This window comes from Marmota monax, unplaced genomic scaffold, assembly GCF_021218885.2.
Source record: "Marmota monax isolate L192 unplaced genomic scaffold, Marmota_monax_Labrador192_F-V1.1 WCK01_AAM20220418_F8-fsc00347, whole genome shotgun sequence".
NCBI classification, from domain to species: domain Eukaryota; kingdom Metazoa; phylum Chordata; class Mammalia; order Rodentia; family Sciuridae; genus Marmota; species Marmota monax.
In genome coordinates, this window is record NW_026694678.1 from 752,738 (window position 1) to 780,005 (window position 27,268).

The 27,268-nt window shown below is 37.0% G+C and overlaps 2 protein-coding genes across 11 annotated transcripts in view; one reads left to right on the plus strand and one right to left on the minus strand.

Moving 5' to 3' along the window:
* The window catches only part of Hmbox1 (homeobox containing 1), a 162,518-nt gene extending 157,842 nt beyond the window's left edge, over nt 1-4,676 (minus strand). For 5 of the 10 annotated variants that reach the window (XM_046423342.2, XM_046423344.2, XM_046423343.2 and 2 more), the window contains exon 1: nt 4,395-4,675. The gene's annotated coding sequence lies outside the window, so the exon portion shown is untranslated. Of the gene's footprint in view, nt 1-4,394 lie in introns of all 10 variants that reach the window. The other 5 variants (XM_046423336.2, XM_046423335.2, XM_058572351.1 and 2 more) reach the window with 2 other exon arrangements.
* A 317-nt stretch (nt 4,677-4,993) lies between these two features.
* Nucleotides 4,994-27,268, plus strand: part of Ints9 (integrator complex subunit 9) — an 87,299-nt gene continuing 65,024 nt past the window's right edge. The window contains exon 1 of the mRNA XM_046423331.2: nt 4,994-5,177. Coding sequence (XP_046279287.1) covers nt 5,169-5,177 — 9 coding nt within the window. The 5' untranslated portion in view covers nt 4,994-5,168. The remainder of the gene's footprint in view (nt 5,178-27,268) is intronic.

Consider the following 27,268-nt stretch of genomic DNA (forward strand, 5'->3'; position numbering starts at 1 on the left):
CACTCCCTTCTGAGGCCCTCAACAATTAGTATTATAATAACCACTTGAAAACTGCACCTTCAAGCTTATTACCATTTTGACTGTAAAACTATGTTAAAGCCAGTGCCTTCCAGTAACTTAATGCCCTTGGAATATTCTTTATTTGGGGAGGGGGCAGGGATTGAACTCAGAGGCACAAGACCACTGGTGGGGAGTGGGGGCTGGGGTTGAACTCAGAGGCACTAGACTACTGAACCACATTTCCAGCCATATTTTGTATGTTATTTAAAGACAGGGTCTCACTGATTTGCTTAGCACCTCCCTTTTGCTGAAGCTGGACTCTTAATCCTCCTGCCTCAGCCTCCCCAGGCAATGGATTACAGGCATGCATGCACCACTGTACTTAGCTAAGATATATTTATAGTAAATTTCCAACTTGTTTCATTTAAGGTCAAGAAAAACAAGTTATCTAAAGCACTAAATTATGTTTGAACAGATGCAAACTAAAAGGTGTATTTTTTGTTGCTGTTTTTCATGGAGCTACTACACTGTGCAACTAAAAGTTTCACATCAAATAATCACTTGAAAAAAAATCTCCACCCTGCACCTGTAAAGGGCTCTAAGTCTGGTATGAGCTATCTAGGGGTAACTGCACTTAAAAATCTAAGTCACATATTAATTACTTAATTTTGAGATAAATTTCGAACCAATAGCTCCCATTTTCAAAGAACCATATTTTGGCAAAATGTGTCAAAAATAATGGTTTATAATGATACTAAAAATCTCCAAAGCATCTCTAATGTGGACAGCATGTACTGGTAATATTCAGTCTCCTGCTACTTGTGGCTCTGTTGTTTTTTAATGGGTGGCAGGTCTGATAGACATAAAGATGTTTTGTATATATGTAAGTGCAGGTATAGATATACACATATGACACTCTAGATACACTGTGCTTTCACTAAATTGAGAAGTAAAAGCCAGCAGTTAACAAAAAAAAATCTAGCAAAGAATACTAAAGTGAGGCTCAGAAAGCCAAATATATATATAAAGCAAGTACACAAAACAAAAAACTAACACATTTTCACTGAGCATTTTTGTTTATCTATAAATGGTCACAACTTTTAAAAGTTGAATATTACACCGACTTTGAGAAAAATAACATTAGGATAAATTCGTAATTTCCAAGAGAAATAATATAAATTTTAAAAACTGCATTCAAAAATAAAAGAACTACAATTAAATGATTAGAAAAAGAAAACATGATTTTTACAGGAAACATGGTAGCTCTCTGAAACATATAAAACTGGGATGGAATGAATATAACATACAGGAGACTCAAAAAAGAACAAAGATGAGTATTACTAATGAATTCTACACATACTGAAAGAAGCAATGGTATTCCAACAGGCACTTGCCACAAAAACTGCCAGAATGAAACAATGCGAGATTTGTTGCGATATATCTTAAAACTTACCAATAATGAGCTATTAAGTTTCTATTTCTAATGTTTTTAAATAAGGTTTTGGGCTAGAAGACTGAAATCTGCCCAGCAGCAAAAATGGATCCTCACTGAAGACATTCAACATAAAACTAAAGTCTCCTTTCCTTGATGCATATTTGTGACCACAGACAGTGTTCACTTTACACAATACACAAAACTAACAACAGACTGGTCTTAAAGTTTGGATTTTCAACTTCCCATAATACAGGCAACATTTTTAGAAGTAATCACATTAAAATACATGTGTCTTTACATTTACAGGATGAAATTTTAAGCTGGACAGGCACCAATGCCCTGGTTTTCCACTTTTTTCATAAACCATATGATTTCCACATGCTGAGAATGTTTTATGCTTTAACCTGCAGTAAAGGCTTTACATCATTTTAATGCCCCAGTGCCTAAGATGCAAGAGAATCAGCCCAATGAATACAAGGAATAGATCTGGTTTATGTGTAATGATTTTGATCCAACTATTAGAAAAAGTTTAATAATCTCTTTTCCCTGCAAATAACTGCATTTCCATAGATGAAAACAAACAAAATAAATTTTTTTTTAGCAAAGGGTGGTGGAATACACTCATTTTTCCAACTCTTAACATTTTATTTTTTTATTTCTAAAATGCTATGACTATATGTCTTTTTAAAAAGACTATTATGTAGTTACATATAATTTTTCTCTAGTTTTTGCAAAGTAACATTTCAGGTAAAGATAAAAGCTTAAAATAAGTAATCATGGAAATCTTGGTGTCTAACAAACTGAGGATTCAGCTTTGGAACAACATTTTCTATAGTTGAAATTCAAGATTTAGAATACACATTCATGTTTTTTCTATTCAGGTCAATCTAAATATATATGCTACCTCATGCTTACAGTTCCCTTATCTGTATGAATGACCAACAGCACAAATTTCAAATCAGAGGTCATAAAACTTATCAAAAAATTATATAGTATATTCATATGTCTTTCAGTTTTTATGAAATCTAAAAGTCTCTTAGTGATAGGTGGCAGACCCAAGAACTGATAAGTTCTAGACTAAATATGTAATAACATTAATTTCTCAACAGTCCAACTAGAAATTATGTCAATTCCTTTAGTCATTTAAAATTCTATGACACTAAAAATCTGTCACAGAGGGTTACTGAAGAACTTATATTTCAGATTGAAGGAAGCACCAAATATATGATCTTAAATTATCCTGGTGTAATGTTATTAAATATTAAAGACTGTGAGAAACAAGAGACGTTGCACTCCTCTTCCTTTTTTAACTCTAATTGAAAATTCAAAAGTCAAATTCTCCAAACTTGATTTGTAATCCAATTAGATGGAGCAACTTAGTTGTGTGATTTTAGTAAGTTCCATGCAAAGCACTGCAAACCCGATGTGATAATTACCTGTAGCATAAATGCAAAATAAAAACATATAGAGGTCTTTTTCATTTATTGACGCATTTTATGGTAAAATGATAACAAGTACAACCATATTGGCACAAACTAAGTAAAAAAGCACAGAAGGCAGTATGCTCATCAGGAAGAAAACTACACCATGTCAAGGAAGGCAGGAGGAAAGGGGGAAATAAAAAGGAAGAGAGGAAGGAAGGAAGAAGAAAGGATGGAAGGGAGGCAGAGAGGTAGAGAGAATGCAAAGGTTTCTGGACATGCAAGATTCCAGAGAAATGGACCTGTCATATCACTCTACCCTGTGTGATACATGAGGTTTTGCAAAGGCTTCAGACTACATAAAGAGAGAATCACTTTACACCATTCAACTTTACATAGTATGGTGTCTTTACTGCCAACTGCATTCCTCCCCGCACTCACCCAAAGCTTCCTCACTCTTCCACACCATCTTTCAGGCAGATGCAAGACAGAACAGGGCGGGGTGGAAGAAAAACACAAGCGGCGACTTTCAGCGCACCCCCTTTCCCCGCAAACAATTCCCAACAGTTTGTCTTACTACGAAATGAAGTCGCCCTATCTCAGGACACACAGCAGACATTCCGTTTCTTCAGAAGACAGACGCGTACGCAGCCCAACACTCCTGACCCCCAGCCCACGCCCCCGAATTTTAGGTGACTATGAATTTTTTTGAACAGGAAGACAACAAGATACCTCTACCTACTGTTTCGGGGTGAAGGTGGGTGGAGGACTCCTTTCAAAGTAGCCCCAATAGTGTAACCCAAACACAGTTCCGGAATAAAATATTAAGAAACACTTTTCCTTTCCCACCTATCCACCGACTTCAGGATGCCGAGAGCCATCTCCGCGCCACGCCACCTCCACAGTCCTCCAGCCCGGAGTTTGGGGTGGAGATCTGTCCGGGAGGGGCGGGGCGGAGCGCGCGGGCCGGGGCACGGGACCCGCCGAGCCGCCGCGCCTGCCGGCCCGCACCGCGGCCGCCCGCCGTCCGGCACCGGGACGCGCGCACGCCGCTCAGCCCAGGCCCGCGGGAGCTCTGCCTCTGCCCCTCCAACTTCCCATCTCCAGACGTCCCTCACACGAGCACGGCGCCCGAGTGCGCGTCACGCGGCTGCCACCACAGCTCCACGGCCCGCACCGCCCGGCACACCTCGAAACCACCTCGCAGTTCCCGAACTCCGGGCAGGAGACCCAACCTCCGGAATTCAAACCTTCCGCCCCTCGTGGAGGAAGCCCGGAGCCCAGAGTTGCAGAACCGTCGACGCCTCTCAATTCCGCCCCTCACGAACTGCCCCACCCCACGCCCCGCGCCCGGGTCGCCCCCTCGGCAGCCCCCAGCTTCCTCCCTCCTCTCCAACCGGCCGCTGAGGAGACCCATCCCCGGCGCCCACTCACTTTCTCCCCCAAGCTCCTCAATTTTCTTTTTTTCTCTTAAAGTGAAGAGAAACAAGTGAGAAAAGAGACTTGAGGCAGTCCGGCTTCAAAACCGCTCGACTCACCTCCGAATCCTCGCCGAGTTCTCTCGCCCGGCACAGCCCCCTCCCCAACGTCCCAGTGCGAAGGGCTGGGGTAGGGAGGAGGGAGGCGGGAGGGGGAGGGGTGTCTTCCGCGTGGGGCGCCCGTCGGGAGGGGCTGGGAGGGCTGAGGCCGCGCAGGAAGAGCACAAGGGGGAGGGGAGGCCCCTGTCTCCCAGTTTCCCCCTGAAAACCTCCCTTGTCTTAATCACATCAGACTGACTGTCTTTGTCTGGTTGACAACCGCCATATTGATATCAACAGCCCCGCTCCCACCTGCTGCCGCCGGGCGTCCCTGGGAGTTGTAGTTTCTGCCTCCCCTGAGTATAAATGCAGGGCTGGGCGTCTGGAGGCCCCAGGGAACTACAGCTCCCGGCAAGGCCCGCGCCCATTCGCCTTCCCACAGGGAGGCGGGGTAAGGGGAAACGGAGCTGCGGGGACTACACGTCCCAGAACACCATGGGTGCCGGGCCCTTCTCGGGGACATGATATCATGCTGGGGCGGAGAGGGGGGATGGATTGGCGGCGGAGATAAATTTGAGTAAGTTCAGAGAGGAGAGGAAGGAAAGGAAGAGGTGACCACAGTTCCCGGCATGCTTTGGGAGGACTACACTTCCCAGGATGCCCCGGGCAGGGGCGCGAGGAGAAAAGACTGCAAGTCCCGCGATGCTCTCGGCGGCCGGCGGCGATGTTGAACCGGAAGGCGCTTCCTAGGCTTGAGGAGTGCGGAGACTGGTGTAGAACCACCAAAAGTCTGAAATGAAACTGGTGAGTCTCGACTCCTAGGTCGGACGGCAGAGGTGGTGCGGGATGCTTTTGGACTTCGTCGTTTCCACCTTGGGCAGGGAACCGTTTCGAGAAGGGTGGCAGATAGGGAGCTGGAAATTGAGGGGGCCCGAGGAAGACTGTGGCTGCTTTTTGTGGTGGAGGTTTGAATTCGCTCCCTTGCCTGTCCTCCCCATACACTCACCCACGCAACTGCGCAGAGGTCTCAGTCACTCTCTGGCGGGTCCCTTTGGACAACATGAGGCCGACTGTCACATTCCTACCCCTTCGAGTTAAGGCTAGGCTCCGTCCGCTGGGTTCCGTCTTCTTAGCTTGCACCTGCGGCTCTTAACCCATTTCCAACTCCTCTTTCCCTACCGTTGTTGAGAAGCCTGATTCGATTTGAACAGATAGTCGAAAACATCTGACTGAACCTGCTTGCTTCTTAAATTTCCTATTACAGACACCTAACTGCCCTTGAAATTCAGAGAAAGCAGTGGCCAGAGCGCGAACTTGAAGGATTTGAGTCTCAAACTCTGCCTCGGATTGGGATGCACAGAAAGGAAGTGTTAGGGATTCCAGGTTAGGGCTGGGGTAGGCTGCATGATTCAAGGCAAGTTGGAGCATGCCTGCCTTCTTGGAGAAGTCTTGCATCCCAAAGCTCAAACGCTTGGTTTCTAGGAAAGCTTCTCTGACCTTTGTTTTGAGCCATTTTAATTCTCATGGTGCACACAATCCTGACAAGTTAGTTTATTCCAACTCTACTGGATTAGTGATAGCATAATTAAGAAAATAGAAAAGCAGGTGTGTAATGCTGTTTCTCAACCTTTTAAAGTCGATGTTCTTGCAGCCAGCTTATTATTTTCTGTGATGTCACCCAAAAAGAAAATGTTTGTTTTTATTTTTTAAGATTTATTTATAGTTATTCTAATATGTTTTTCCAATGACTACAACCCACCTACTCTAATTTGATTTCACCAGCTGTTGTCTTAGTGAAAGTCAGAAAGTCTTAAAAGTAGATTCAAATCCAAAACTGTCTCCCTTGAAGCCATTTAGGAAAGGCGAAGGATACAGGTTAGTAAGCCTTGAGAATATCTTTGCCTCTGTGTTAGTGTGCTACACATTTAACAGTTCAGATTGAAAGTTACAACTCTTGCTCTAAGGGAAGCCCTTGCCCTACCTAAGGAAGAAGATAGAAGAGCAATATAAAATTTCAATTCACTTGTGATCACAGTAAAATAAAGGCATATTCAGGGTTTGGTGAAATGAGAGAACAGATGATTGGGGAGGACAACTTTCTGGAAGGTGAGATTGAACTGATAAAAAGGATAAGTAGGAGCCTGGGAATGTAGCTCAGTGGTAGAGTGCTTGCTTAGCATGCATGACAGCCTGAGTTCAATTTCCAACACCTAAAAAAAAAAAATAGTGGGACAGGACCTTCCATGAAGATTTCAACCTATAGGATCAAAAGAGCTTGGCACCTTAATGGTTGAAACATAGAACATATATCCTAATAAAAACTAAATCAAGACAGGTGTGGCAGTGCCCACCTGTATCGCAGCTACTCTTGAGACTGAGGCAGGAGGATCCCAAGTTTGAGCGCAACCTGGGTATCTTACCAAGACCCTGTCTCAAAATAAGACTTTGAAAAAGTGATGGGGATGTAGCTCAGGTGAAAAAGTGATGGGGATGTAGCTCAGGTGAAAAAGTGATGGGGATGTAGCTCAGGTAGAATGCTCCTGAAATCAATCACTGATACCACACACAAGAAAAAAAGAATCATATATGATATGCTCAGTTTAGTTTCAGAAGGCAGGCAACTGTGAAAAAGATTTTGCTTAACACATTCATGATGGAATCAGGCATTACTTTACATACACTTTGGTTTGCTCATGAAATCTTGTTTAATTTATTTAGAGATGTGAAAACATGAAAAGCAAAAAAGAAAATGACTTCTCTGTAAGAATCAAAAGATGCCTCAGAGAAAAAGGAAGTGTTTCTATTGATATTCCCTCCCTCTTTACTTTCAAACCATGGTTGCATACTAAAAACTTCTGAAGTTGAAAGATTGATGGCCTATAATGTGGAATCTTTATCACACTACCAAAGTAGTTTCAAAAGCATTGTTCCTCATTAAGTTAGACTTTTGTGTTGTGCCTCCCAAAGGGTTTGCATACATCTTCCTGTGTCCTGAAATTTTTAGCCCTGTGTACTGCTTCAGGAATATGAGGCAGGCTGCGTTTACATCATAAGGGCTGGGGGTTTAGCTCAGTGGTAGATCACTTGCATAGCATGTGCAAGGCCCTGGGTTCAATCCCCAGCAGCCCTTCCTCCAATAAAAATAAGATTGATAATCACAGTACACAGAAATACATTTTGTTCAGCACATTCTTATTTTTTAGAAGACTTTCCAAAGTATCTTTGGAAAAAAGTATCTGTCTTTGTCTGGTTGACAACCGCCATATTGATATCAACAGCCCTGCTCATATCTTGGTGATTCTGTTTCCTTAGTAAAAGTTTCTTGAATAGGTCTATTTCTCTCCAGTTTCACTAATACTGCTCTTTTCACTTAACAATTAAAATGCAGTAAAACTATCTAACTGGTCTCTGCATTCATTCATTCATTCATTCTCTCAAATCCATTCTGTACTCTGCATCCCAGCAGTTGTTTTAAATGTGTTCCATAAAGCCTTATAGCTTCCTTTGCCCTTAGGATCAAGTCTTATAATTCTTAACTTGGTTGATTTGGCCCTGAAGAATATGATTCTGCTAACCTTTTTACGCCCATATCTAACCTTCTTCCTTGCTCTTTTTTCCCCCCAATCATATAGGACAAGTTTAGTCTCTTGAACTCACCCTTTTCTCTTTTGCCTTTGGAACGTTGAGTATGTCACATTGCCTGCCACAATCATTTTTTGCCTGGCTAATGTCTTCATATTTCAAGTCTCTATCTAAATAGCACTTTTTCAAGTTCTTCTTGAATTAAGTACTCCTGTTAATTGCTTCCATGGCACCCTTCCTGCTAGTAGGACCTGTAATTATATGTTTAGTATCTGTCCTCCCTTATGTAAACTTTTATATTCCGAGAGCCTGACAAAGAGTGTGACCTCACTAAATAGTTGAATAAATAATTTCTGAAGGACTGTCAAAGTATATGAATAAGATTGAGAAAAAAATCACAGATGAAGTTAACAAAATTACAGTAAGCCATAATCTTTGGAGTAAAAAGAATAATTGTTACCTTTTATAGAGCACAATGTGCCAGGCCTTGTGCTAAGTGCTTATACAGTGTGCCATTTAATCATTTCATCTGGGTGATAGCATTCCCATTTTACAGATTAAAAATTTGAAATTTGAGGAAGTGAAATAAGTGACTCAACAGTTACTCAAATTAAAAAAATGTAATAGAGCCAAGATCTGAACCCAAGTCTCCCTGACTGAATAATCTGTTGCTAATTGGGGGCAGGGACTCCAGCACCCTATACAGGGGGATTGAATGTGGGCCCCCCCCCCATACACTAGGCAAATGCTCTATCACTGAGCAGCATCCCCAGCCCTAGAAAGGAGGATAAAGTGCCTACTGAGAAATTGTATGGAAGGCTATTTTTTAAATTAGCTTTAAATATTATCTAAAATTTTTTAAAAATATTTATTTTTTTAGCTTTAGCTGGACACAGTATCTTATTTTTATATGGTGCTGAGGATCATACCCAGTGCTTCATGCATGCTAGTCAAACACTCTATCACTGAGCCATGACCCCAGCCCTATATTATCTAAATTTAGCTTCCAAATACCATTTGGTAATTCTCTAACTTTGCATATCTCTTTCTTAGTGGCTTTTCACCCACCCACATGAAGACAGTGTCATTCTAATGTATTGTTTGGATAGTGATCAAAGGATCTTAATCACTGCCTATATATATAATATTATGTCATATTTGGGCAACTTTAAAAATATTCATTGGTCTTTTCAATTAATCCTTTTAGAAAGAACAAGAAAATTGGAAATGTTATCTTCTAATTAGCTCATTTTAGGATATGTTTGCTTATTAGAATAGATTGAGCCTACCCTAATGGCCACTCAGCTACAGATAGGAACTAGAATTCACCACAGTCCTTATTAACAAAAGACCATAGACCACAAAATTATTTAGTACCTTTACAGTAAGTAAGTTGTAAACATCATGGCTAGGAATCCAATCATTCAAACAGATGAAGATTAAGATGAACAAAATATTAAGAAGTTCAAGAATGTAGCACATGTACTTTCTAGATAGTTCAAGAGTTTGAATTTTATAGCTTATTCAGTCAACAGAGACTTTCCATGCAACCACAGAATAACCTTGGCATTAAAGTTTCAGCACTTTAAATTTTAAGCATTACATTTGACCCCAGAAATCTATGACATGGAATTATTTATAGTCTTGCTGAGACTCAAATTTGAATATGACTTTAAGATTAATGATAATCCTTTGTGATTGAGCCATCTGCCTCACTATCCATGGCTCTTTTCAGAATTATAGTTAGTCTGTTGTGAAAGGTCTGAAAGAAAAGTCATTTGAATCTGTATTATACTATACTTATTGAATTTGATGAAGAAAATCTTATGCTATAGTTGTATTTACAAATGTAAAAAGTTGAGAAGGCCATGAAATGTATTTTTCAATGGTGTTTGTGCCTTTGTGCAAAATGCCGTTTCATTTCTACTGGCTCAAACTTTTAACTCACTGTTACTCTGGGGAAAACAGATGGAGCAAAGAAATGAATTCATGGACTACTCCCAGTAGAGGACAAGGGAACACCAAGTGGTGTTGTAGATTATATAGAAGATCTTTGCTTGAAAGGTGTGAATCCTACCCCAAGGTCAGTTTAAGAAATCATTAGAAAGGGGTGTGGTTAATCCTCACCTTGGGTCTGAGCATGTTGGATTTTTTCTCTCCTGTTTATAGTCACAGAATTCTTTTAATTTCCTATAACTTGGATCCTGAACAGAAAATCTCTTGCTATACATAATAAGCATTCAAAAATTTATCAGTGCTTGATGCACCTATTGCAGTGTGGTTGTTAAAATGTCAACCTGCTTTTTCTCTCTTCTGTTTCTCCTAGCTGGTTGATTAGAGTGCCCTCTTGTGTCTATATGATGTAATGTCATTTCAAGCCTTTGAAAGGTCTTTTTATCACAAACTCAGTATGGTACGTTTTTTTCCTTTCATGATTTCCTCAAACTCTGAAAAGCTATGTGTGACATAAAAACAAGTTATATACCTTGTTCAGTAGTGCCCTAAATAGATAATTTACCCTTGGGCATTTCAGAGTCCTGATTTGTGACTCTAAAAATTAAGTCTTTTATACTTAACCAAGGCAAAAAAAAAAATTAATAATAGTTGAATTGAAAAAAATAAACTTCCTTGCCTCTGATTATCTGCAAAACCAGAGTGCTGCCCCACTCCAAACATAAATGTCGCTTTAACAGCAGTAGCCCATTTGTTTTGTGACTGGTTTGTTCTGAATACTTAAATCCCTCTGCCATTTGCTCTAGTGATCAGCAAAGAGTATTTGACCAAAAACTTATAAGAGAGCTGAGAGTGCAGTGACTGTTGAACTCAAAACCTAGCAATTTCAAATGGAAAAATTGTTCCTGGCTTTCTAAACACCACTGGGGGTCCAAGAATAGACCAACCTTCCAATCTCCTCCATCATTTATTTATTTACTCAACAAATCTTTCTGAACAGCTCTGGTAGGCATTGGTTAAGGAACTGGCTGTACTTCAGTGAACAAAAAACAGATTTATTCCCTGCTTGTATGGAACTTAAAACTTAGTGGGTTTTCTTCGTACAGTTAAAGCAATATTACAGCAAATTCCATTGTGTAGAGAGATTGTTGAGCGCTGGCTGTAGTGCTTTTGTAATAAAATGATAGAATATGGATTTAATAGTATCCAATAATATACCTTCTTAAAATTTTGATAGGCTCATTGCCCAGCAGTTTTCTATTTTACCAATAGAATATGAGAATACATTTTCCCCACCTTACCAGCAATTCTGTTTACTCTTACTATTTGTTTTACTAATGTAACTTTGTTTAATCTATCCTCACGTCTTTCATCTACTGCAGGCTTTGACCATATTTAGTAAACCAAACCAATGGAAGTGACTGAATGTGGGAAGATGTACCAGCAAAAGAAGCAAATTTCTTTTTATAATTTTTTTCTTCTTTTTAGATATACATGACAGTAGAATGTATTTTGTCATATTATACATACATGGAGTATAACTTCCCATTCTTGTGGCTGTACACGATGTAGAGTTAAACTGGTCGTGTATTTGTATATGAACATAGGAAAGTGATGTGCACTTCATTCTGTCTTTCCTATTCCTTCCGTTCCTTCACCTTTTTCTAATCCAATGAACTTCTGTTCTTCCCTCTCCCTCCCTTATTGTGTGTTAGAATCCATGTATGGGAGAGAACACTTGGCCTTTGTTTTTTTGAGATTTGCTTATTTCACTTAACTTGATAGTCTCCAGTTCCATCCATTTACCGGCAAATGCCATAATTTCATTCTTTATGTCTGAGTAATATTCCATTGTGTATGTGTACCACATTTCTCTATCCATTCATCTGTTGAGGTGTCTAGGTTGGTTCCATAGCTTAGCTGTTGTGAATTGAGCTGCTATAAAAACTGATGTGGCTGGGTCACTATAGTATGCTTATTTTAAATCCTTTGGGTATATATTAAGACATGGAATAACTGGGCCAAATGGTAGTTTCAGGGCTGGGGTTGTGGCTCAGTGGTAGAGCACCTGCCTGGCATGTATGAGGCACTGGGTTCGCTCCTCAGCACCACATAAAAATAAATAAAATAAAGATATTTTGTTCATCTACAACTGAAAAAAAAAAGTTTTCTGAGGAGTCTCCATACTGCTTTCTATAATGGTTGCACCAATTTGCAGTCCCACGAGCAATGTATGAGTGTGCCTTTTAGGGAAGCAGATTTCTTTGGTTAAAAATGTGCCATTAGACTCTGTAAAGAGAATTGTATAAAAGACCTAATGAGTTACTTAGAAATGCTGTTGAGTGGATGTTAAGGTGTTCGAATTGTGGGACCAAGCAACTGGGAGAAGCAGCTGAGCCAATAGGATTAAACAGCCAAGAAGATCCTGTTTACCCCTTCCCCTAATAAAGGGGCTGACCAGATAGATGAAGCTAGGAGTTTACATATTAGGCAAGACTAAAAGAGGAACAGATGCCAGAATTTTCAGAGAGCATGAGAAATAGAAAGAATGGGAATAGTAAGGACAGGAGGGGGGAGTGGCGAAGACCTATGAAAATAGTGTCAGCTTGACAGCCCCAAGGTGCTCAGTGGTGAAGACTAAGAATTTACTGTGAGAGGAAAAAAAATGGTTTATATTGTCCCTGATTGACCATATATCTGAAGGAGAGCCTTAAAGATCTAAAATATATAAATTTTATTGAAAGCACAACTGAGTGAAATTTAGCTCTCTCAAAGATGGATAACCAGACAGATGATGTTCAAGAAAGGGATTCTTTAATAGGAATTGTAAAACTAATGCTTTTTTTTTTGCCCTAAGGTAGTTTAATTTTCATCACTCATGTTTATGAAGGGATTGAGGGAGGTTTGTAATAAAACGTCTTCCATAATCATTCTGAGATCTGTGCCTTGAAGCAGATTCTCTTTTCCTAAGTACAGTATTTCTACATGTTTCTAGTCCATTAAAATAGAGGAAAGCATAATTATAATATTTAAGTCTCTCTTCCCATATCTTTTTTCCAGCATGTGAAAATATGGGACTAAAGCAATAGTTTTGATAATGTAAAGAATATTATTATAATGACTATCTATTTTTTTTTTTAATTTTTCAACAGCTTTTTAAGGTATAGTTTACATAAAATACACGCATTTTGTGGCTGGGGATGTGGCTCAAGCGGTAGCGTGCTCGCCTGGCATGCGCGGAGCGCTGGGTTCGATCCTCAGCAGCACATAAAAATAAAGTAAATATAAAAAATAAATAAGTATTAAAAAATTCTCTCTCAAAAAAAAAAAATACACGGATTTAAAGGGTCAAATACAGTGACTTAATAAATGCAGTTGTGCAACAGTCACCACAGTACAGCTTTTGAACATTTGCATCTCTCCAGAAGCATTAGCAGTCAGCCCCCATTACTACCTCCAGGCACATGCAACCTCTCATCTACTTTGTCTCTGTAGATTTGCCCTTTCTGCTCTTTTCATGAATTATGTAGTCTTTTATGTCTGATTTTCACTTAAGCTTAATGTTTTGAGGCTCATCATACTGTGGAATGTATCAATAGTTGATGATTCCTTTTTATTGCTCAATAATATTCCACTACATGAATATACTGTGTTTTGTTTCTTCATGCTCAAGGTGAATCGTTTTCACCATTGGCTGTTGTGATTGTGTGAACATAGGTTTTCATTTCTGGTTTCTCCCAAGTTTTCAGTTCTTTTTCTTGCATAATTGCAGTAGCTAAACCCTTCAGTACAGTACTGAACAGAAATGGTACAAGTAGATATCCTTGATTTGTTGCCCATCTTGGAGGGAAAGCATTCAAACTTTTACCACTAAATATGATATGAGTTGTATGTTTTTCATACTTGTCCTTTTTCAACCTGTCCTTCTCCCAGTTTGTTGAGTATTTTTATCATGAATAGATCTTGGATTTTGTCAGAAGTTTTTCCTTCCTTTGTCAATGTGGTGGTCTGGTGTCTATCAAGGTAGTCGTTTGGGCTTTGTCCTTCTGTTAATATGATAGATTTCCTTAATTGAATTTTGAATTTGCTGAACCAGTCTTGAATTCCTGGAATAAGTGCTGCTTCTTCATGGTATATGTCCTTTGTATATCTTGCTGGATTTGGTTTGCTAGTATGTTATTAAGGATTCTTGCTATGTATTCATGAGGGATATCACTTTATAGTTTTCTTGTGATATCTTCTGGCTTTGGTATAAGCGTAATGTCATTCTCATAGAATGAGCTGGAAAAATGTTGCTACCTCTATATTCCACAAGAGTGTGTGGAAATTAATGTTATTTCTTCTTTAAATGTTTGATAGAATTCATCAATGAAGCCATCTGAGCCTGAGCCTTTCTTAATGAGAAAATTTTTAATTGACAAATTCATTGGTTTTACTTGCTATAAGTCTTTATTTGGGCATTTCTTTCTAAAAAATTGTGGTAAAATATACACAATATGAATTAAGTAAAGCATTAAGTACATTTCACATTGTTGTGCAGCCATCACCCTTGTCTCTACAACATTTTCTTGATTGTAGCCATTATACATAACTTCCCATTGCCCATCAGCCTCTGGCAGTTACCATCCAGTTTCCATGAGTCTGACCATTCTAGGTACCTCATATAACTGGAAACAGCAGTATTTGTCCTTTTGTGACTGGCTTATTTCACTTAGCACAGTGTGTGTATTCAAGGTTTATCCATGCTGTCACGTGTGTCACATTGCCTTCTTTTTATATTCCGTTGTGTGTGTAGACCTCATTACATTTAGCCATTCACTTGTTGATGGACACTGGGTTGTTTCATCCTTTTGCCTGATTCAGATACTGCTGCTATGAACATGGGTGTACAAAAATCTGTTTAAGCCCTCACTTTCGATTTTTTTTAGTATATGCTCAGAGATGGAATTGCTGAATCATAAGGTAATTCTACGTTTAACTTATTGAGGAGCTTGCAATAGTATATTCCACAGTAGCTGCATCTGCACTGTTTTAAAACCCACCAGCAATGCACAAGGGGTTCTGATTTTTCCATTTTCTCAGCAACACTTGTCAATTTTTATTTGGTTGTTTTTATTGTTTTAATAGCCATTCTAATGGGTGTAGATCTAGTGGTTTTAATTTTCATTTCCCTACTGATTAATGATGTAGAGCATCTTTTTGAATTTTACTTAAGTAATACGTGTTTTTAAAATCAAACTGAATGTGTAAAAAAAAAAGCGGGGGGGAGGGGTTCCTTTTACTCCTTTATCTTCTCCCCCAGGGGAAAAAAAATTAGTTTCTTATGAATATGTCAGAGGGATTCTATGAATTTATGTGCATGTGTGTAATTATCTTCTCTTTTGTTTTTTACACAGGTTGGTTTGACATGTTGCTTTTTCAGGTTAGAAATACAAAGATCATTTCATATCAATGAATTGCCTCATGTTATAAAATTGCATATCCACACCTAATGAATCAGGATCTACATTTAACAAGATCTCCATTCTTCTTGTTTTCAAGAAACTTTAATTCCAAACAATGAAATGTTTTCAATACTACTTTCAAGTATTTTTAAATATATATTTCTAGCAGACACTTTGTGTTTTCAAAGCCTAAAGAGAGAATTTGGAATTGTGGGGTTTAGCCTGGAAGATACAGTTCCACTACCCCCACCCCTCAACAATTTTTGTTACTTAAAATTTAAAGTGTGGTTTTTGTTGCTGATGTAAAACATAATTCATGAAACTAATGTTACTATTTCTCAAAAATACACTAATGCTATTGCTATAGAAAAATCATTTGGATAATAATCTGTTGTTTAGATATACCCTAATTTATCTTACCAAATCTGTGAACATTAGGTTGTATCCCGTCTTTTGCAATTGCAAATCATATTTTACAGATAATATCCTTTGTGAGAATCTTGGGAATTATCTAGAACACATCTAGTGGTAAAACTGATGGTCTAAAGGGGATATACAATTTCTGTTTAGTTTTATTGCCAAAATGCCTCCATAGCAATTAGTCAGATTGTATGGTTGCCTCTAGTGTTCCTGGTGCTGTTGTCAATCTTATTTTTTTTTTTAATCACTGAAAAGTGAAAAAAATGGTATGTCATTATAGTTTTGATTTTTTTCTCATGTGTAACATATGGAACATCTTTTCATCTATTTAGGAAAGCCTTTGAATTTCCATTTCCTTCTGAGTTCTTCTGTTCCTCTTGATCTATTAATATTCTAGTCCTAAACTATTTTGCCATATGTAGCTTTTGGATGGTGTTACTGGGAATTGAATTCAGGGGCACTCAACCACTGAACCAAATCCCCAGTCCTATTTTATATTTTGTATTTAGAGGGTCTCACTGAGTTGCCTAGCACCTCACTTTTGCTGAGGCTGGCTTTGAGCTCTTGATCCTCCTGCCTCAGCCTCCCAAGCCACTAGGATCACAGGCATATGCCACCACACCCAGCCATATGTAACTTTGAAGTATATTTTAATATCCTGTGGTTCTTTTGCTTATTGTTCTTTATTTCAGAATTTTCCAAGCTGCTCTCAAACATTTATTTTCTCATAAAATTAAGACTTTTTGATTCTCTATAAACTTAGAATTATTAGTTCCAAAATTCTTTTTATATTTTTATTTAGATCAGATCAAATTTATAAATTTTAAGGAGAGAATTGACTAATTTCTTTCAGTATATAACTGGGTTTATCCAAGAACAAGAAATGTTATTTCCTTTACTCAAACTTTGTGTTTTTGTCGTACTAGGGATTGAATCAACCATTGAGCCCAACCACTGAGCCACATCCCCAGTCTTTTTTGGTATTTTATTTAGAGACAGGATCTCGCTGAGTTGCTTAGGGCCTCGATAAGTTGCTATGGCTGACTGGACTCATGCCTCAGCCTCCCAAGCCGTTGGGATTACAGATGTGCACTACCACACCTGGCTCAAACATTTTTAAAATTTATCTTTGTAGCATTTTTAAACTTCTTAATATAGCTCTTAGATGTTTCCTGTCAAATGTACATCAAAATACTTTTTATCTTTTTGATTGTGTCTGAATTGGAATCTTCCTACATAGTTTACATATAAAATGATCATCTATTTCTTGTATTCACTATACAGTCTCTTATTGAATAAATTTAAGTTTTAATGGTTTCCTAGTTGGTTCTTAAGGGTTTTGTAGGTATATAATTTGGCAGATATTTATTTACCGATTGATGTTTACCATACTAGGTGCTTTACCACTGAACTGTATCCCTGGTCCTTTTTATTTTTTGAGACAGAATCATTTTATGTGTGCGTGCATGCGTATGTGCGTATGTGCATGTGTGCTGCTGGGGATCAAACTCGGGGCCTTATGCATGTGAGGAAAGCACTCTACCAACTGAGCTATATCCCCAGCCCATGAGACAGGATCTTGATAAATTGCCCAAATTAGTCTTGAATTTTTGATCCTCTTACCTCAGCCTCCTGAGTTGGGACTCTAGGTGTGTACCACTCCCCCCCCCCCCCAGCTTCAAATATCTTTCCTTTCTATGGTTAATTACATTGGTTTATACACACAGCACAGGTTTTGATAGGAGTGGTGGTAGTACGTGTTCTGTCTCTGGTGTGAATGACGTGCTGCTTCAACTCAACACATCACTGTTATATTGACTTGGCTTGAAATTTTTGTATATTTTAATTTATATGCTATACCTAGCTTTTCTCTTACTCCATAATTTTTAGTCATTAGTAAAGTGTGATTCTTTTACATAGCCCAACAAAAACTTTTTTTCTAAGGGGAAGATCTATTTGTGTTTTATTGTTTGACCTAGGCAGTTAATTATATCTCGTGAGCCATTTCCAGACTTTTGGGCAAACAATAGGTTTTATAACTGAAAGTGTTACATGGTGCATGGCATACTCATGGAAGTAATAGACTTCTGTGACCTTAAAAGAAATTGTAAGATTTCCTTGGAAAACAGAACAGCCAGAAATAGTTTCTCTGTACTTCAGAGACAAGCCTGATAAAACCAAGAAATGTAAACAAATCAGTCTGTTAAAATAAACATAATTACCACACATACCAAAAAAAATCTCTGTAGGAACAAAAAGTCTCAGGTGGTGGCTTTTTTTAAATGATGTTTGATTCAAGCTGTGTAGAACCCATGGGGGTAAAAATGATAAACAACTAGTTATAACAGATTTAAGAAGCAATAACAAAATTCCATTGTTTGGTTATATAGTTCAGTAAATGTTACTAAATGCCTATCTTGTAGGAAACTATCTTGTATGAAACATTCTTTCTACTGTGGAACATGTTAAAGATAAATAGACATAGACCCTGGCTGTCAGTAACTCACTAACAGCTGTAGGCATACTGTATGGGGTACACTCTATTATGTGATCACATGTCATTCTAAAATTTTAATTAATTAATTAATTTTTATGCAGTGCTAAGGATCAAACCCAGTGCTTCACACATGCTGGGCAAGCACTCTGCCACTGAGCTACAGCCCCAGCCCTCACTTGTCTCTTTGGTGAAGACACTCACTATGTATTATAAAAGCAATAGTGAGTGACCTATGGAAGATTAGGGTTTTGAAAGATGAATTCCAACTACAGAGTCACAGATTCCTCAAGAAGTAAAATCTCAGCTGGCTTTTATGTTGAGGGATAGGGAATGTAGCCCAGTGGTAGAGCGCTTGCCTAGCGTGCATGTATACGGTTATGGATTTCATCCCCAGTACCATAAAAAAAAAAAAAAAGTACTTTGGCTTGCAGATATGTCTGAATAGGAGGGTTATGTCATATTGGAGGCAGAAGGAACAGTTAAAGTAAAAACGTTTTGAGAAGCGAGTTATTCTGTTTCTCCAGTGTCAGGCAAGTACAATTTATTATAGTGGTTTTTTTTTTTTTTTTTTTTTTGCTGTGCAGTACAGTGGACACATTTCTGCCGACTAACATCCTCCTAATTCATTAATTCCTAATTTATCACTTGAGAATGCCAACATGTTCATTATATGTGTATATAATGAACATGTAAGATCTGCACATTGATTGTAAGGCGGGAACAAACTTGCTACATGTACTTTGGAGGAAAGGCTAGAAAAGTAGATTGAAGCCACAGCAGATGGGCGTTCACACAAGACAGTGGTTAGAATAGTAAGACTAAGCACCCCACTAAGCCTTGAAATTCAGCCCTTTGGAAATCTGGGACAAATAAGTAAGAATAACTATATTTTACATAATTAAGTAAAACTTTGGAAGTGTGTAATTTTAAAAGGATGGCTTCACTGCAGTTGCAACAGCAAATATTTTGAAAAGTGACATATGATCAAAATAAGAATTAGGAGCTTAGCAAATGCATCAAAGCAAATACAAAGTCAAAATTACTGCCGAGGACAGAGGATTGTGCTAAGTGCTTTGCAGAGGACCTTATAAGCAGTAACAGAGTTCACAAATTCATCAGGACAAAAGGCATCCTGAGGCCCAGTGGGACTATCTGGTGTCTTCGAGTATAAGAAGAATGCCCAGATGTGAAATAGGAGATAAACAGAAACACTAATGAACTCCTTGGCTTTCATCTTCATTGAGATAGGGGAGTAGAGAGTGATCCTGTTCCTCCAGAATTGATAAATACATAGGATATTCCCAATTAGGTCAACATGAATATAGATACATCACTAGAAAGTATGATACTCAGAGTTGTGTTTGTGAATTTTTATACAGTAAAACTAAGACAAATTTAAGACATATAAACAGCTGCATGGATGTTTACCTATGTGTGTGTTCATGCATTCACTGTACAGACTAAGATACAATTAGCTTTTGTTTTACCATCTGTAGTATGTGACTTCATATATGACATTACCAGCTCAGACCATTATATCTATATTCTAGCAAGCAAGGAAGAGGAAGGGTCAAAGAAAGACATGTCCTCTCTGATACATTGTAAAAGTTGCATATATACCTTTTTAGATTTATTTCTTCTTTGCCAAAATTTACATACTTGACTACATCTAGGTCAAAGTGAGACTAGCAAGTACAATCTTCATTCTAGGTGGCCGTAGAAATAGAATTCTACTATTTAAAGAAAGGGGAGTACAGATGAAAGGATAGGATTTTGATAAGTACATTCATTTTGAATATTTTATAGTTCATTTTGAATATTTTTAGAGTATAATGTATGGATTTATTCTACTGTTGAACATTTTGATTTACATTTCCAACTCCCACACAATGCTGTGGAAAGCATACTGTGTAGTTAATTTTTTGCACCCATCTAATTTTTTGCTTAGTATCAAATCCTAAGTAGAATTACTAGTTCAAAGACCACACATGCATATTTTAAATTATGATTCAATATAATCTTTAGAAGCGCTTTCATTTTTACCCACAAAATGAAAATGAAAGGCCTCATTTCCCCGTACTTTCTTGGTGAGGTTTGTTGTTGCTGCTGTTTTCCCTTTACTGAGTTATAAACTGAGCGTTTTGTCTTAATATAATTTTATTTTGCATTTTCTACTGGATTTCTGTTAATTCTGCATTTCTGTTACATCTTCAGATGGGTATTTTTGGGCCTTTATATCCTTTCATAAGTTACTTGTTTGTGTTTTTTTTGCCCATTTTTCTGTTGGAGTGTATTTCTTGCCTTATTCATTTGTTATAGCTCTTTGTAAGTTAAAGATATCAATTTTTGTCTTGGTTGATTATTTTTTCCTTTCCTTGAACTACTTTTTGCCTTCAAATTTCTTAGGATAATGATTAAATCTATTGGTATTTTCTCCCAGCATCATAGCTTAAAGATCAAACTTTTTAAATCCTTCCTACAAACAAGCATGGTAGCACACACCTGTAATCCCAGGATTCTATTTCAGTAGAATGTGCCCTTCCTTTTCCCTGCCACATGAAAAATTACATATAGTTAATTTTTTGCACCCATCTAATTTTTTGCTTAGTATCAAAAAATTTAAGGCATGGAGGGTCTCCTGATGATCCTCAGCAATGACTTAGGTGTGTCAAGGCTGAGAAAAGTTTGCAAGCCCTTGAAAAACTAAGTTCCTCATTCTTAAAAAAAAGTATTTGGATCAATTGATCTGATTCCTTTGAGCTTGTTCAATTTTCTTCTATTTCTTCTATTTTCTATTTCAGAAGGTAAGTTTTAACAGAATATAGTGCCACAGACATGTCTTGATGACAGATGATATAAAAAACCAAGTTTTGGTTTACCCAGTGAATTGATGGAATAATGAGAAACAATATTTTTTTGTCAAAAGAAAGTTTAGAAATAATCTAGTGAAATCTCCTCATTTATCAGATGAGAAAATTGAGCCCCAAAGAATTTAGGGTTTCATTCAGGCTAATAGTACCTTAGAAACAAAATTAGAACTAGTGTTTATGCCCAGCTCAAATGAAATGTTGGGTACACACAGTCCAGCAATGAAAACTGACTCTGCTGTCTTTAAGCCAAAAATAAATTTTCACTTTGGGAAACAGTTTGATAGTTTCTTATAAAGTTAAACATATTTACCTTATAATTCAACAATCCTATTTTTAATTACCCAAGAGAAATAAAATTGTAAGCCCCTTCAAAGATCTGTATGTAAATGTTTAGCCATCTTTATTCATAATCATCAAAAATCATCAAAAATTGGCAATAACCCAAATGTACATCATTTTGTGACTAGGTAAACTGTGGTATATTCATATAGTGGAATACGTCTAAGCAGTAAAAAGGAATGAACTACTGATGCTTGCACCAAGGATGACTCTGAATTATTGGGCTGGTAGTAAGTCTTTTTAATTTTGACCCTTCTGATAGGGTGTAGTTTTAATTTTGACCCTTCTGATAGGGTTTAGTTGTGTCTCATGTGGTTTTAATTTGTACTCCTTTAAGGATTGTTGTTGGGCCTCTTTTCACTTAGCATCCATAATCTTCAGCAAGTGCCTGCTGAGATATTTTGTCCAACTTAACATGTTGTTTAGGGAGTCATAAGAGTTTTGGTTTTTCTAATTTTCTATTTTCAGATTCTTGCAAGTACTTTCAATCTTTAGGTTGTCTTATTCACTCAGTGTGTGACAGGGTGTGGCTCTGTGGTATAGTGAAGACTAGCAGGCTTGAGGCCATGGGTTCAGTCCCCAGCATAAAATAAAAAAATTGATAATTCAGTTATTGATAAAATTTTAGTATGTTTACCAGAACCTAGGCAAATAGATCTACTCTTTGAAGTAAATTTTATGGAATATAGGCATAGATCAAGTTATTTCAGTTAAAAATTTTGTATTTGAATTGAAATACATTGTAAGTATATAGTTCACTTCAGATTTTGAAGACTACAAAAAAGTAATGTAAAATATGTCATTAATATTTTATATTGATTATATGTTAAAATGATAATAATGTAGATATATTGAGTTAAATAAAATGTAGTATTAAAATTAATTTCACCTGTTCCTTTTTACTTTTCTAATCTGACCATTACAAAATTTAAGATGAAGTACATGGTGTGCATTTTATTTTTAGTGAATAGTGCTTTTCCAGAAATTTTATTGTTTTAGATCTTCCATTTAATTCTATGATTCATTTGGAATTCAAAGTTCCCTTTAACCTTTCCCAGTATTTTATAATTTTTTACAGAAGCTAAAAGTCTGATAGGCATAAGCAAAACTACTTTTTTTTTTAAAGTCTGAGGTTAAAAAGTTTGTGGTTTTATCATTAGGAAGTACCATGTTTTAAAAATGCTAAATATGCTAGTGTACAACTAGTCAGAGATATGGAAATGACTCTGGCAGTAATTTTAATTGAGAAATTGAATACTCTCCCTTCTCTGTTCTACATAAGTATTCTAGCAGGGATTAGATAAGTACAATACAAACTCAGTATTGAGGGAGAATTTAGATGACTAAGAAACTCTATTATCAGTTTTATTTCTAAGGTGCTTGAATTTTTTTTCCCCTAACCATGCTCTCTAAAGTAAATCTGTTGCTCTTTATATCATACATTATCATATTTTTTCTTATTTCTCATATTTTAGTGGAATTATTTGAGAAGTATTTAGAACTTATGGTTCAAGTACAAATTCAGTGTGTTATTAGCTGTGTGATCTTGGGCCTTTATGATTAAAATGGTGACAGTAATGTGACCTTAATTCAGTTGTAGAAGATGAAATTAAAGGATAGGACACATTCGTCAATATATACTAAAGGTAATTCATACAATGAAATTCTCAGTTCCTAATCTTCTAAGCTAGAGTCTACTTTAAATTTAGAGTTCCTTTTCCATTGTCAATGTTTATGTACTCATGAATATGTATACAATATAAATATACTTAATAACATTTCTGGCAATTAAATAATCAATATCATTTGAAATTCTTTTTCATAGTATTATAAAATTTTGTGGAATCTTTAAGAAAAGGGTTTTGCCAAACTTTATAGGACTACAAGGCCTCAAGGAGTTTATTAAAAGCACTAGTGTCAGGGCTAGGTGTACATCTCAATTGTAGAACATGTACTTAGCATGCTTAAAACCCTAGGCTCAGTCCCCAGCACGGGGTAGGAGAAGGTTGATAGCACAACCTCATTCATTTAAACTGAAAGCCTAAAAGTTTTCTTTTTTCTTTACTTTCCCAGAAGGCCTTATCTTGTTGACTCATTCTTCTCATGAGGTAACATCTCCTTTTATTCCATTCCCATTGTCACATCAGTAATTTAAAATTTTGTTTACTTTGCACAAAGACAAATACATTATCAAAGTGAAAATTGTGAACTCTTATTACCACTCAGCATAGTTCCTTGAAAAGTAACAAATATCCCTACCAAATGCTTAATTATTAATACCAAAAGAATGGTCCATTATGATCTTCTGAATTTTTTTTTGGGGGGGGGGGGTACCATGAAACTTTTGTAGCCTAAAGAAGACTACTAATGATGTTCACAGAGTAAGAATAATTGTGCTCAAATGTCAGTACTCAAAAAGTTCCAGGTTTTGTAGCATTTTTAATTTCAGATTTTCAGATTAGGAATGTCCATCTGTAGTAAATTGGAAGTCCAGAAAGTGAACATCCTCTCTAATTATTGTACTTCTGTGTTTGGGTAGCTATTCTTACCCCTGACTCTTCCATATGTAAGTTTCTGAAGTTCCATGAAAAAACAGTTTGGAAAGAATTATTATTTTTTGTAACTAATTTTCTTTTTCCATTAACATGTAAAAATTTATACACCATTTCTTTTATGATACATTTTAATTTTTGCCACATAAATGGTATTACAATTCTTACTTATTTTGGTACTGGGGATTAAACACAGGGGTGCTTTTACCACTGAGCTACAACGCCTCCCTGCCCCCCCGGCCCACCCCGCTTTTTTTTCCCAATTCTCTTTTTTTAGACAGGATCTCTCTTAAGTTACTTAGGACCTCACTAAATTGCTGAGGCTGACCTTGAATTTGTGAGCCTCCTTCTCAGCCTCTTGAATGGCTGAGATTATAAGCATGCACCACCATGCCCAACTCTTATTTTACTAATTATTTACTGTTGCCACATAAAAACTCACTTAAGTTTAATGTACTGAATTTTGTATCCGGCAATCTTGATGAGCTATTATTGGTTGTAATAGTTTATATTTAGAATGTCTTCTCATAAGTGAATAATGGCAGTTTCATTTTTCTTTAGTAGTCATTTTCTTTTATTTTTCTTATTTCACTATATGGCATTTTCAGTATAGTGTTGAGTTAGCAGTCATAGTGGGTATCCTTGACTTTTTCTTGACTTTGAAATGACAGTTTCTCTGGTTTCATGACATAAGATTTTGGTTAGAAACTCTTTATCAAATTAAAGAAATAACCTTTCATATAGAGATTGGTAAGAATTCTTACCTTGAATGGGTGCTGAGTTCTTTTTAAATATTTTTCTGAATCTACTGAGATTTGTTTTCTCCTATATTCACTTATGTATGAATCATAGTAATAGATTTTTCTAATATACTGAGAAGCAAAACCATTAGATAAAAACAATTCCCTAAAATTCATTATTGTTTTAAAGGTGGATTTGAATCAGAAACAACCAAAATCACTATTCCACTGCCAGGGAGAATAGCAAGCTGAACGTCTTTTCTCTTTTCTAGTAGGTTTCCACAGTGGGTATATGAGTGGTTAATTAAAGAAACGAGAAAAAAGAAGAAAACTGATGAAACTCATTTATTAACACTACCACCTATTAAAAAAAAAAAAAGTTTCATTCTGAAACAGAATGAAAGAGTTGTTGGCATTAACTCAATCTGAAGGTTATATAGGTTTACATTAGAGATTTAAAGGCAATTTCAGCATTAAAATTGTTTATAGTGAGAGTATCTTTCTACTTTTTTGAATGGAAAGAAAAAACTCAACAAAGGAAATTACTGCTTATGATGGACTGCCCAACAAAGTAATTTAATCTCTTTTGGAGCTTTGTTTTGCCACACATTAGTCAGCTAACTCTGTTTAGAACTGGACTATAAACTATATTCTCATCAACTTAAAGTAGCATACCATCTCTATAAAACAAACAAAAATTAGGTCTCTGACCATTCTTTTCTGTCTCTGTAACATGGTATGTGTGGTGTATTGGTCCAGTGCCCTGACTCTAGAGCTCATTCTCATTGGTTCACATCCTGGTGTGGCTTCTTACTGCTTTGGGACCTTGTGCAAGTTTCATAATCTTTCTTTTTTATTTTTTTATTTGTAAAATAGGAAGATATTGCCTACCTCATGGTATTAAAGGAATTAAATGTGAATTTCTTGCAGAATGCCTGACACCTACTAAACACCATATGATAATAACTGAACATTATTATAAGTTCTTTAAACAATACTGGGAGAAAGAACATGTATCATGTTAAGTTTGTGGTTCTTTTTGCAAAAGACAGACTATTTCCCACAACCAGTGATAATGGCTAATGATTTCGTTTTGTATTTTAACAGTGGTAAAAGACATAAGTCCTCATATATTAGAAGTATAAACCAAAAAGATTATACCTAGTCTTAGGGGAACACAAATGTCTAATATACTAGTAAATGCCACCATACAATATAAATTCCTTCTACCAAACTTAAGTGACCTCTTGTTCCCCTTAATGATACTATAAATGTACAACTAAAATGAACACATATTATGTGCTAGGTGCTGTGTCCATTCATTTAGTCCTCACAACAATTCTATGAGGATAAAATCTACTTCATTTCACAGATGAGAAAACTGAGTCTTGTGAAATCACACTTTGTGACATCTTTTATAGATGAGGGCTACTAGAATTAGAGCCTAGATAGTGTTACCCCAATCTCCTGCTACATGTAACTTCACCAAATTGCATGTTAAAATTAAAGCTGTTTATCAAATAGTTGACTTTCCTTAGGACCATTTAATTACCTTCAGGTAGCTACTACTAAGGTTATATTTGCATTGGTGACATTCTAGATGGTCTGGCTATAATGTATGAACAGTGGAACAGATCTGCTATGTAACAGTTGTAAGTAGGAAAAGGCTTTTTGGAAAGCCTTTTGGCAGCAGATTTCAAGAGGCATAAAATGCTTTATATTTTCTGACCTAGTTAATGCCACTTCTGGGAATCCTCTAAAGAAGTAGTCCAGCATGGAAAAAGCCTCAGCACTAAAGCGACCAGCACAGCTGTGTTTATAGTCCTGACAACTAGAGGCGGCCCCAGATGCTCAGCAGTGAGGGAGTGACTGACTGCCTGATAAGCCATGGTGTTTACTTAGTCAGTAACCTGAAGTCAGTGCTGCATAGGTGAGGGAAGTCGTCGTCATGATTTTTAAAAGCAGCACACAAAATGATAATCTGTAAAAATGAAAGTCGGATTATGAAGAGAATGGGATTGGTGAATTGTATTTTTCTTTCCAATTTTTTTTCAAACTTTTTGTAGTAAAGACTGATTTCTGATTTTAAGATTCGATTCACATGATGACTTCTGTTCTAGTGCCTTTCTCTTACGACCCTCACTGTGTTGCTGAGCAGGTCAGTGGCAGCATCCTGGAGGCTTACGGAGGGTGGTTCTGGAGGCAGTCACTCTCTGGGTACTCAGTGAGTGCTTTTTTTTTTTTTTTTTTTAGTGATCTGTTCTTTTTATTTTTTTCCCATATATTATAGTTGTACATAATGGTGGGATTGTTGTTTCATATTCATACATATAAACAATATAGTAACAGTATAATTTGGCTAATACCACTGACCAGAGCTTTCCCTTTTCCTCCTGTCCTCCTTCCCCCAGCTCCCTTTCTTCTACTTTGCTGATCTTCCTTCAGTTTTCATGAGATCCTCACCCTGTAGGTGCCTCTTTATTAGTAGCATGAACTGA